Source organism: Notolepis coatsorum, assembly GCF_963971535.1.
Source record: "Notolepis coatsorum genome assembly, chromosome: 12".
Lineage (NCBI taxonomy): Eukaryota > Metazoa > Chordata > Actinopteri > Aulopiformes > Paralepididae > Notolepis > Notolepis coatsorum.
Genome location: NC_140176.1, coordinates 26,770,691 through 26,783,649, shown reverse-complemented (window position 1 = coordinate 26,783,649; position 12,959 = coordinate 26,770,691). Strand labels below are relative to the sequence as shown.

The window sequence follows — 12,959 nt, the reverse complement described above, 5'->3', positions numbered from 1 at the left end:
GAGGCGGCAATGCGTTCTAGGGTCTTGGAGAGAAATGCTAAGTTGGAGATAGGGCGGTAATTGGAGAGGTTGGATGGGTCAAGAGTGGGCTTTTTAAGAATAAGGGTGACAGCGGCAAGTTTGTAGATAGAGGGAACATGGCCTTGGGATAGTGCCTGATTGAAGAGGGCAGTGAGGTGGGGGATGAGAGCAGGGAGGCAGGCCTTGGTCAGAATGGTGGGGAGGGGGTCGAGGGAGCAGGTAGTGGTCTTTGAGGTGGTCATGATGTCTGTAATGAAGAAGGAGTCAGCAGGGACGAAAGCAGTGACAGGGGTAGGGGGATGTAGTCGGGTGGGGGGGGAATTATAGTGAGGGGGCGGGCGAGGGGGGGGGGGGGGGGAGCAACTAGGTACAGAACCTCACCTGCACCTTGTGTATACTGTTTACTTTTACTCATAGTGTATAATATTCAGATTAAATTTCAATTATAACCGACAGGGCTTAATTATATTGTTTACACTGTTTATTTTTCTCATATCTTTACAGTATATTCAGATTTAATTGTATTGCTATCTATCACCCTGCCCATACCTCCCCTCCCCCATGCTGCTATGATGCCCAAATGTCCCCAAGAGGATCAATAAAGGAATATCTTATCTTATCTTAGAACTGCTTTACCTTTCCATCGCAAACCCATTTATCTTACCACTAGGTTGCTGTCACCTCAATTCAAAACGCTAACAGGAATGAACAGTTAATTTCCTATGCTAATTCATTATAGACTGTTCCCTCTCCAGTATCTGTCAGAAGGTTGGACAGGCACTATTGAATATTGTAACTCCCTGAAGAAGGTTGTTTATATTTTAACTCTTTGACTGCCACGCTGTTTTTCCATCTTTACTCCCTGGAGCCAGCTTTTTTGACAATTTTCATGATGTTTGCAGACCCATCTTATATTCTATATTATAGCTATGGAGACAATAGTATGGCTCATTTGACAGGCACTATTTATACTCCAACAGGGAATTCTTTTTTATTTCTACATGCCTTCGTTTGTGCGCTATCCCATGCAGAAAATCGTCCCGTTTCAAAATAATCCAGTCTCGTTTTCTGGAACGCAAGATATGACGTGTTTTGTGCAGCATGCAAATTTTCGTGCAGGTTGCTCGCCTGAAACCTATATTATTTCCAGGTCAAAGGTAAACGCGACCATATATGGAATGTTTCTATTCACAAAGCCACCAAAGGGGGGGGGGGGGGGGGGGGGGGGGGCATGTTTTTATGATGTAGTTAGGTAAAATAGACGTTAGCTTTGTCAGCAGGTCCACCAAAACCCTGTCCACTCTTGCTCCAAGTGTCTTGGGTCAGAACAGGATCAATAAATATAACGTTAGTTGGCCCGTTAGCAGCGCCAGGGTAACGTTACATCCAGGAACGCACATCCAAACAGCCTGTTGGAAAATACTAGAATCCAACATAGTCTGGTGAAAACGCACCTTATGTTATGGATGGATTTGTCACTGTTTGTCCTCTTCATAATAATCTCCAATAGTTCGCTCTAGGTGATCGTCTTTGCCGAACGTTAGTTTGCTGTAGTCTAGGGAGCTCTCAACTCGGCGACAAATAATGTTACCTCCTCGGCCGGTTTGACTATAGTATTTTTATGATTTACCAGAAGTGCTGAGTCCAATGTGGTCTGTTGAAAACGCACGTTATCATCCATAAGTGTGATCGTTTTGTCCTCTTCATAATAATCTCCAAAAGTCACGATCGCCATTGGTACCTCTCTATTCACTGCTGCTCCCTCTCTAGTGCTCTCAACTGCGGCATGGGGGGGCCCCACACTAAACTAGCCCAGTTCAAAAGGTAGGCGATACTGCGATACGGCGATTCTAACTTACCCAGAGGTCCCAGGAACACACACCAAGGTCTGTCTGACTATTTAGAATAATAATAATCAAAAAAACAAAACGACAAATAGAAATCTTGTTTCTGGCTTTGAGCTAAATGAGTTAATCATGTTCTGTGCTAACATCACAAATGATGAAAATGATGATTAATAATCACTAGATTGGAACACGGAGGAAAGGGTGGGCTGACAGTCATTGAGTGCACATTGTTAGACAGAATCACCTTTTATCCCAAATACATCGATCATCATGCTCACAGAGCAGGGAATACACACACACATACAGGCATGCATGCATACAACACGCACAAGCACACGGGAGACAGGGCGGTCATCTGGTAATCGGAAGGGTGGGTGAAGTTGTCGAGCCCTGTTGGATAAAAGTGCTACATGTATATACAGTAAATGCAGTCCATTTGACGTCTGTTTACAGGGTGCATCCAGCTGACCTAGCTAGCAGCATACAAGCTTGACAGGACCCCCCCCCCCCTCCCCCCTATGTTCTAAAACATTTGCTTTAGCGTGTGATTGTGTGGAATGCCGGGATGGAAAGGCCCGGTGGGACTCACAGTTTGGTTCTAGAATGTTCTGACTGGAGGTTGCTATAGCATCTGTAGGTGACTCGTGCCTGACGTGGAGCGGCTGTGTGAGTCGCTGCGGGCGGTTCAGAACACACAGGGAACCATCTCACCACACTCCATGCTGAACATCCAGGGGAGAGAGGGGGTGCGTTTGTCTCTTGAATGGACACGGGGTTTCCACCAGTCATACCATTCAGCAGCAGGTCAGACAGTTGCCTTTAACGGGATATGTCAGGAATATTATAGTGTGTATAATACTATGGCGATGGTTGTTTGCTCTGTGTTAGGTTACAGACCTAATAGAATATTAGGCTTTGTGTCACTTGTGTCTGAAGAGATGTCATAGCTTGTTATATAATTTACACATTATGATTGAGATTTTAAGTTATAGGGCCAATATGCATTTTGTGTGACTTTGTGCAATTATCACAGCTGTCCTTTTCATAAAGACTTTCTTGAGCGTTGACTTGAAAAGACTATCAGCTGAAATCAATCCTGTCCTGCCATAGTACTGTAACTGTTCTTCTTCTCCCGCTCCCGCTCCCGCTCCCGCTCCCGCTCCTGCTCCCGCTCCCGCTCCCGCTCCCGCTCCCACTCCCGCTCCTCTTTACACACACTTTAGATTCTCCCTGTTGACCTTGTAGAGAACTCCACGCTGGTCGTGTGCTTGGCAGAAACACGCTTTCCTCTGTTGATGGTATCGGTTAGCCGGCCTGGCACTAACGACGCTAGACTGCAGATTGGAAATGAGAGACTAGAGTGACTTAAGTAAGAGTAATCTCTTGGCAGGCTGCTCTTCGATAGCCTTGGCACTGCCACGGCGCCTCATATATCTTCTCGTATTGACATCCTCCCCGGGTTTAGAAGCATTAGTCGGCCTGTTTGTTTTTAGCTCAGAGCGGAATGTAATAGATATTGGTTTTGGGTCAAGCGGAGGGCTAGTTGAAGCTTCTAATACATCACAAGGTACCGTCTATCAAGAAGATAGCTCATCAAAAACTCATCAGTTTGATAAATGAGTTGGGCTCTATGGCAGAATAGAGCCAGATGATGGACTATGGCTGAAGGGCCTTGCTACATGTCCACCAACATCTCTGGTTACGTTATGACATTTATACGACTGAAAGCACAGGACTGAGAGAGCAAGGACAACAACCTGGTCCTTAACAATCAAGCATCTATGGTGTCTAGTGAACAGAAGGCCACACCCCCTCAGCCTATATCATAATCATGACATTAACATTCGACCACAATAAGCAATTTATGACTGAATAAAAAAAAATGTATTATGTTGGAACAACAATTGAAGCAACTTCTGTTGTCATCAGAGGAGGCGTGGTCTTGTGATGTGCATATAAAACGAGGCTTTGCTTCAAAGCACAGTTCTCTGCACACCCCTACTGTGAAGCCTCACCATGACGGACGGCTATTGTAAGCTTGAATATCTGACTCAGGCAGAAGGGGTTCCTCTTTGGTTGAGTGACAGATGGTTGTTTCCAAGATTTAGTTGTTTTGCTTTGCTTAGCATCTGGTACGATGTGTAAGTTGTCGTGCACAGTGCATACGCTGCACGATTCATCTTGTGTTTCTAGGCAACGAGGACGCTGCCAGCTGGCTGATTTTGCCTTTCAACTTCCTATGACCTCGTGACACTGTATCTAAAAAGGGAGATATTACTATTGGCCTTCAAAATCTGTCAGCTCTGAAGGAAAAACACAACGTTCCTTGTTGATTTGATTTTTATTTGATTTTTATTTAGTACATACAATTTATACAAAAGTATAAAAACAAGGGGTACAAGGATAACATGTGAAAGTCTGTCGACTTGTTTCCAACATGGTCCCAAGAAGAATACAATAAATCACAAAGAAAGAGTTAAGAAGATAAGATAGATACAACAAGTAGATAAAATAGACAACACAATTTTCTGACCACGCAGGACAATGCGAGAGCATAAATATCTGGGGGCAGATCCATTTAACATTTTATACATATGTCTCAGTTTCAGAAAGGAGACCCTCTGCTCCACAGGGAGCCATCCCACCTCATTGAAGTGACATGGCTCAATATGGGTTCGAGGTGGCAGATTTAGGACTAATCGTATGGTCTTATTTTGGCTGGTTTGTAGCCTGTGTTTACTTTCCACTGTTCCGTTTCTTTACAGATGTCTTTATTATAAGGATGATATAAGTGAACACATCGCGGAATACACGTCTGTAAATTGACCATTGTTACACTCTCAAAGATAAATTACACTGCTTACACTAATTTACAAAACCCTCCTTGGTCTGACCCCTCTTTATTTGAGACACCTGTTAAAGAAGACTTCCTTTGGTCAATCCTCCTTCCAATTAGCTGCTCCCAGCGGTTGGAACTAGATGCAAAGGATTTTTAAAATTGTATTTATTGTGTTTGGGTATATCCACACTAGTATATCCATACTCACTAGAGGAATGCATGCCAGGGACTCCCAGTTGAATCTATCCATGGGGAGAGATGGGGGTGCAGGGTGCAATACAGCAAGTTATAAAAACTAAAGTACTTCCAAATCATATTGGACGATCTCATTTGTAAAAAGGTGGCAGAGTATTGCTATGATGCTCTCTCTGTAACACCATCAATTAGGAATCGGGTGACACAGGCACCTGTTCTCTCACACCTATAGGGTGCCTACCAGGTGACACAGGCACCTGTTCTCTCACACCTATAGGGTGCCTACCGTACGCTGGTGTGGTAGAGTCGCAGGATGAGCTGTTCACTGCTCTTCTAAAACGAATGTTGCAAAGAGGCACTGTAGTCTTGGTAGACCACTGAGGCTAAATTAATATCTAGTCTTCTCATATTTGCCCGAAAAAGCGATCGTAGGCAGAAAACCGGACTTCTTTGTACAGACAGGTCTAACACACAGTCGTCACACTAGACTGGTCAGTGCGGGGTCATGTTGACCTTCTAAAGCCAAAAACAAATCAGCTTAAAAACTCAAGTCATTTATAGAGCCTCCAGCCAGTGGGACTCATTACCTACACACATTAAAACACAGCAGAAGCAAATACCTATTCAAAAGATCACTCAAACAGAAACTAATGAGAGAGACCACACAACAGAGACTAATGAGAGAGACCACACAACAGAAACTAATGAGAGAGACCACACAACAGAGACTAATGAGAGAGACCACACAACAGAGACTAATGAGAGAGACCACACAACAGAAACTAATGAGAGAGACCACACAGCAGAGACTAATGAGAGAGACCACACAACAGAAACGAATGAGAGAGACCACACAGCAGAGACTAATGAGAGAGACCACACAACAGAAACTAATGAGAGAGACCACACAACAGAGACTAATGAGAGAGACCACACAACAGAGACTAATGAGAGAGACCACACAACAGAAACGAATGAGAGAGACCACACAACAGAAACTAATGAGAGAGACCACACAACAGAGACTAATGAGAGAGACCACACAACAGAAACTAATGAGAGACCACACAACAGAGACTAATGAGAGACCACACAACAGAGACTAATGAGAGAGACCACACAACAGAGACTAATGAGAGAGACCACACAACAGAGACTAATGAGAGAGAATGATGCCACCTGCTGTGATGTTTTAGGTTTTCAACTCATTCGTTTGTTTGATCATCTCTGTTCATGCTTTGTTTAAGTTATCTGATTATTTTTATTCACTTTGACCTTCCATGTAATTTGTCTAGAGACTAATTTGTGTAATTTCTTGTGGACCCCAGGAAGATTAGCGTCCGCTGTAGCGAAAGCTAACAGGAATAAGAATAAAGAATAAAGTTAGCATCTTTATAATGAAGTTCAGCTACAGGAAATGGAGACAACGGCAGAAGTAGGTACTGTAGGACCACAATATGAGGTGCACAGCACCAAACCAAATACCTGCCGAATTAAAGGGGCACTTCACCAAAAAACTGATTTATTTTGCACATTTCACACACATTAATTTAGATACATTTAGGGATATTTAATCCTTGTGTTGTATTAAATACAGCTCAATGAAATTATGTAGATGAAAAAATAGCCAAACAAAATTAATGTGTGCATAACTGTTTAGAGTTTTTGGATGTGTGTGAGATTATGTGCAAAATAAATTGGCATTGTTTTTCAGTGAAGGGCCCCTTTAATATAGTTCAAACTAAATCCATGTCTGTCCTCTGTTTCCTCAGGTTAAAAAACTAAATCCATGTCTGTCCTCTGTTTCCTCAGGTTAAAGAACTAAATCCATGTCTGTCCTCTGTTTCCTCAGGTTAAAAAACTAAATCCATGTCTGTCCTCTGTTTCCTCAGGTTAAAAAACGAAATCCATGTCTGTCCTCTGTTTCCTCAGGTTAAAAAACTAAATCCATGTCTGTCCTCTGTTTCCTCAGGCGATGGCATACGAAAGGAAAGCAGTCCTTTTATCAACAACACAGACAATGACAAGCAAAACAGCTACGATGGCAAGAACATGGCCCTGTTTGAGGTAACTCTCTTGTACAAGTGTGTGACAGTGGGATATTATTTAAAAATATTAATTAAAAATTGCATCCATTTTGGACAGAGAAGAAAATCTGTTATCCATTATAATTTTGTGAAAGAAGGTGTATATATATTTTTTTTTATCTAATTTTGGATTTGAATGCCTTCATTGTGACAACATGCCCTTAAGCCACCGTGGTGAAACACCAGACCCTAACAGTGGGTCAGTCATTTCTCAATATCGCACATTTATTCTAGACTCAAATATTACACAATTTGACTGAAACGCGATTAACACCTCCATTTCTCCATAGCAGCACCTGGGGTGTATTAGGGACGAGTTAGAATATAATTTTTTTTGTACTTTTTCTCCCCATTTTCTATTTTTCTCCCATCCCAATTTCGTATTATCCAATTCTTCCCTCCCCTGTCTTGACGTTGCTAGACTATGCCTCCCACTGGTCGGCTGTAGTGAGGACAGAAGCCTTGCATCACGTGTCCCCTCCGGTACACGAGGAGGCAGCCTGTCGCATCTTTTCACCGCAGCAGCTCGAACTCTCAGTGGCGAGGAGTAACGCGTGGGAGGCTCGCGCTGCCCCCGTTACTTCCTGCTTCCGCCGCACCGGCGTCACCAAACCGACCTGTAGGAGTCGCTGTCCACAACGTCCAATCCCCACCCACCGGCTTTCCCACCCTCTAACACTTGTCAATTGTGTTAGTATGAACGACCGGCCAGCCGGTAGCAACGCCGAGAGCTGGGCTCGAACCCAGCGTCTCCTGCGTTGGTGGCGAGCGCCTTGCCCACTGCGCCAATCAGCCGCCCCGAGTTAGAATATTCTAATAGTCGTGCCAGTCTCCACATTACATTTTCATGTCTGAGTCGAATTAATTTATTTTATATATAATTTAAAAATAAAAATAAAAGGGAAGCAAACTATTCTTATTTAATTCATTTTTATATTTAGAGGCAGCCTAATTTTCATAGCCTAATTGATCTAAAAGATGCACATGCTACTGTTTGTTTATTAAAACCGGTTGATAGGCCAATGCAATGCTGTTATTATAGGCTACGATGGTGAATGGTGTAATTTTGATTTATTGTCGGTCAGCTGAATCGATCAACGTTCTGAAGGATTATTTGAACTTCAGGTTCTTTATGTGCAATACCCTTTGATTTTAATGATCCATTCTATTAAAAAGAATAACTGAATTTAACTGAAACTGAACATTTTAACTGAATTTAAACTGAAACTGAAATTAAATTGGGGGAGGAGGGGGGGTATTCGGTCTTAAGAACAGTAGAATATTCAAAAAATGATTTTGGTCAGTCAGGCACATCCCTAGGGTGTATAATATCCATATCTGAGATTTATTAAAGAGTCCATATCGGATGCTTATACAGTACACAATTGTGGCAGTGTGAACACCATACCCATATAGCAGCTTAAATGATAACATGAGGCCTAATTTCATTGAATGTATTGTATTTTATTTGCAAACTAATTTGTTTACATTGTCTATGAACAGTCTAAAAGTAAACCATGTGGTGTATTTCTCATACTCACCAGCCTTGGTTTGTTTGGACCGTGTTGGCAATAATTATTATACCAGTGTTCTCCTGGAAGTATAGTCAGATTGACTGCCAATGCCTTTTGGCTGCCCTCACGCTCACCTCACATGGTCACTTTACCCTACTATAGAGCCCCAGGAATAAAGTCAGTTCATTCATTTGAAATCTATTTTCTCTACTCGGTGCGTCGTTGATCCAGCCGTGCTCTTTCTAACATCCTCTCGGTCCTGGACGGCTGACTGCCAAAAATAAAATGTCTGCGTTCTCCACCATGGAGTTTTTCCTTCTGCATAGGACTATTTGGTCAATTGGCCATCTGGATATTGAAGTTAGTGTATTATTATGTCCAGCCATTGCAACGGCTGTGTGGTAAATTAAAAGACAACAATTATGATGTTCATCAACTGAATTTTACAATTACTACAACACAATTGTGTTCCATTTACAATGTGACATAATGGTAAAATAGCACAATAATTGTCATGGTATCGTTGCATTAACAGATACATTTACTTACATTATCTGTGAGTGCTGGTGTCTTCTACTACTATACCAGTCAAGGCCGTGTGCCTGGAGAGAGTCCATACGTTTGAGCCACGCTTGCACCCACCAAAATTACCTTTAAACCATTGCACTGAAGACACATATATAACTCAGTTGTAAAGTCAATCCAAAAGTTTAACTATGAATGACCATGCCATCTTTAGATAATACATTTTGAATACATTGTTTGTCTGAGGACGGGTGTGTTTGCACGCCATGGCATGCTAAAGGGGTCTGTGTTGATTCCCGGTCCACAGGAGGAGATGGAGAGCAACCCCATGGTGGCGTCTCTCCTCAACAAGCTGGCGAATTACACCAACCTCACCCAGGGGGCGCAGGAGCACGAGGAGGCCGATGACGATGAAGGGCCCAAGAAGAAAACTGTCAAGGTACAGTAGAGTGTCTCGTCTCGTCTCGTCTCGTCTTGTCTTGTCTCGTCTTGTTTTCTCTTCACCTCTCCCTTCTGATCAGTGATTGACTATACCAACCCTTGTGTTTGTTGTTTGATGTCATCAAACCTGTCATCATCTGAAGGGTTTTCTCCCCGGTGTACCCCTATATCTTCACTTAAAGGGGCGTTTTGATTATTATTTGTATGTAAAAATCTGTTTATTCACATTTTAAAATGTACAAACTTATATATAAAAGATTAATAGAACGGGGGAGCTCCAGTAGCTCACCGCGTACCTCGAACGCTATTTCGGCGTCGGGGACAACCGTGCGCGTCACGGATCTGGGGTAGCGAGTTCGACTCCCGGACTAGCCGTATTTTCTCAGAGTGTCTTTCCCCCCCATCTATACCCCCATTCAACCTGTTTCTGTCGGTCATACTTGACCATAAAAAGCGATAAACGTGAAAAGAACCAGCTGACTGGTCAAAGTTAAAAAAAAAAAAAAAAAAGATTAATAGAACATGTAAACAAATAGGAAAAGGAAGGGGGTGGGGCATAGCTGTAGCAGGTATCGGGGTCTGTGCTGATTTAGACTATTTTTAACCTGACTTCTATCCTTCTCTTGTGAGGACGATGTAGACTCATTGCAGACACTATTTCCTCAACTAGTTATTCAAGTTTCCTCAAGGCGGGCTTTACTTCAGTTGAAAACAGTTGAGTGATGCAGCCAAGCTTTCGAGTCACAGAACATGTCGCCAACCGTTCAGCACGTTATATATACGTTTTTTTTTTCCGATTTTAATATTCTATTCAATGTCACAGACCTGTATGTTGCCGTTAAAAGGCATACTGGGACCCCAAGGGTGCAGTACCGGCCAGATCCTGCTAGGTGGCAGTATCGAGAGCAGTAAACCATGCGTTACATTTAAACCCCACCGGGAGGAGCATTTTAGTCCAGGGACTCGATCACATTGAAACGTGTCCAGGACACTCTATGCATGTGTTGTGCCGGATTATGTCGTGGACCAGATAGACATCAATACTGAAAATCGCGATCAAACAATTGCAATATTCTTTTTGGAATAGCCCCGATCAAAGGTAAGGACTATCTGACGTCAATTCCACCTTGATCCTGCAATGATTTCATATTGATCCGGCTGATCAGTGTGTGTGGTGTTCAAAACAAATGCCGTTACTGGCAATCAAAGCATCAGAAACGACCCCCCCCCCCCCCCCCCCCCTTTCATGATGAAACATAATACCTATTATATACATTTGATTTGGAAATAGTAGCGTGTCCAGGGATGAAACGCCAATGCTTTTAGCAAAATTCACGTAGCGCCCTATAACTCAGCTTTTCAGGAATTAGCCCGGATCACTCTGAAATGATACAATATTCACCACGGGATAAGGCGCAAACGTATACATGAAAACATTTCTTCTTTTTTGCATGTTCGACGGAAGATACTGACTGTCAAATGACCATAGTATTGTCTCCATAGCTATAATATAGAATATAGATATAGGTCTACAAACAAGGTGACTCACCCCTATCTTTAAAGCGTGGCCTAGCTAGAATGGGATAAGGATAATGGCCGGCGCTGAATGAGTTAATATGACTTTTTGTGCTTATGGAAAGCCACTGTCAAACCACAGTAACCACAGGAAAACAACAATCACCCTGTGGTCAGAGTTAGAATAACTCAAGCCACATCTGGTGTAGAAGCAGCCACTGCAACCAGCATGGTCCCATAATTATGTCCTTATGTCTCCTTATAGAATGTTCAATATGCATCAAATTCAACAACATATGAATTGCTAATATTGTCCAGAACGGAAAAACTGAATACATGGAGGCTTTAAAAAAAAGTTCTAATCTAGACTAAGGACTAAACCCTTAAAAAAAATCTTTATCTTATTATTATTATTATTATTATTATTATTATTATTATTATTATTATTATTATTATTATTATTATTATTATTATTATTATTATTATTATTATTATTATTATTATTATTATTATTATTATTATTATTTTCTTTTTTCTTCTATTTTCTTTTATTCATTTCTTCTTTATTTTATTTTATTTAATTTGTTACAACTAGTAGTGGTCAAGCAAATGGTTACAACTAGTAGTGAATGGACTTAGGTCTGAGTAGTTGTGAAACAGGAGGAACCAATTAATTAAAATGGTACTGTTTGAAGGGTATCTGTGCCCTGTGGTTTAAAATCACACAAGGGTGTCCTACTGAATAATCCAGACACAACGTTAAGGAGGAAATTAAATGCTAGAGCATATTAACATGGTTAAATAGTGGACTCTTGTTAGATAATATGACACTGCCAACAAACACTTGGTTTGGAACTAAATCTGTTGATACGAATTTGAACTGTACATATGGGTTCACTGTGATACAAGCCGGTAGCTCCGCATTAGTGACTCAACACAAGCTTAGTGTACTTCCACCATACCGCCACTGACCGCTTCTACATGTTGCTCTCCCTGCCGGGAGCTCGTTCTCTCAAGTTTTCGTTCACACACCAGCTCCTTGTTAGAAAAAGAAAAATCAAACTTGCCCACAGTGAATGAATGAATGAATGAAAACTTTATTTAACAGATTGCAGAATGGGTACAATACAGTACGGCTCAATACATACAATTGTTAAGGGGATGCAGACCTGAGAAAGACGTTTGTCTTGTTTCCATCAGGGTCCCCCATTTTCAATTCATATAGACATATATGACATACATGACATACAGATAGTCAGTACTGCTACATCTATACATTTATGACATACCAGATTTGCAAATACAGTACTGTTTGTGATACAGAAGGAGTCAAGAAAAGGGAGTATATACATTTGACGTAGAAACTGTACATTGGAGGTTGGGTGGGGGGGGTTGGGTACATTGGGATATTGACAACCATACTGGGTAATTTACATTGGAGGTGGTTGGGGGGGGGGCGGGGGGCACACTGTATAAACAAGTAACACTGTACATTGAGGGGGGGGGGGAGGAGACACTGTACAAACAAACACAATTGTACATTGAACTATTGACAAAACCATACTAGGTAAATGGAGGTTGGAATGATTGGGTTAGGATATTTACAGGGGCCAGTGTTGAATTGCAGTCTCCCGTAGGTGTCCCTTGAGAGAGGTTTTGAAAGTGGGTAGTGATCCACATTCCTTTACAGCTTTGGGTAGGGCGTTCCACATTGATGTGGCATAATTGCGAAACGTGTTTAGTCCCTTATTTGAGCCGAATCTGGGTTTGACATGATTTGTGGAGCTCCCTCTGGTGTTGTGATCGTGGTATTCACTGACCTTTGGGAAGTATTTTGACATGTACATGGGTACCTTGGTCGTGTAGTGTATCTTGTAGACCAGGCCCATTGCAAGTTGTTGTACTCTGTCGTCTACTCTAAGCCATCCTAGGTTGTCGAAGTGGGCAGGGGTGAGGTGGGTTCTAGGAGTAAGGT

General features: G+C 42.1%; 1 protein-coding gene across 3 annotated transcripts in view; it reads left to right on the top strand.

The window, feature by feature from the left end:
* The window catches only part of slc12a7b (solute carrier family 12 member 7b), a 132,781-nt gene that overhangs the window by 50,281 nt on the left and 69,541 nt on the right, over positions 1-12,959 (top strand). For all 3 annotated transcript variants that reach the window (XM_084326624.1, XM_084326623.1, XM_084326622.1), the window contains exons 2-3: positions 6,875-6,969; positions 9,336-9,467. In XM_084326624.1, the coding sequence (XP_084182750.1) occupies positions 6,875-6,969; positions 9,336-9,467 (227 nt within the window). The remainder of the gene's footprint in view (positions 1-6,874; positions 6,970-9,335; positions 9,468-12,959) is intronic.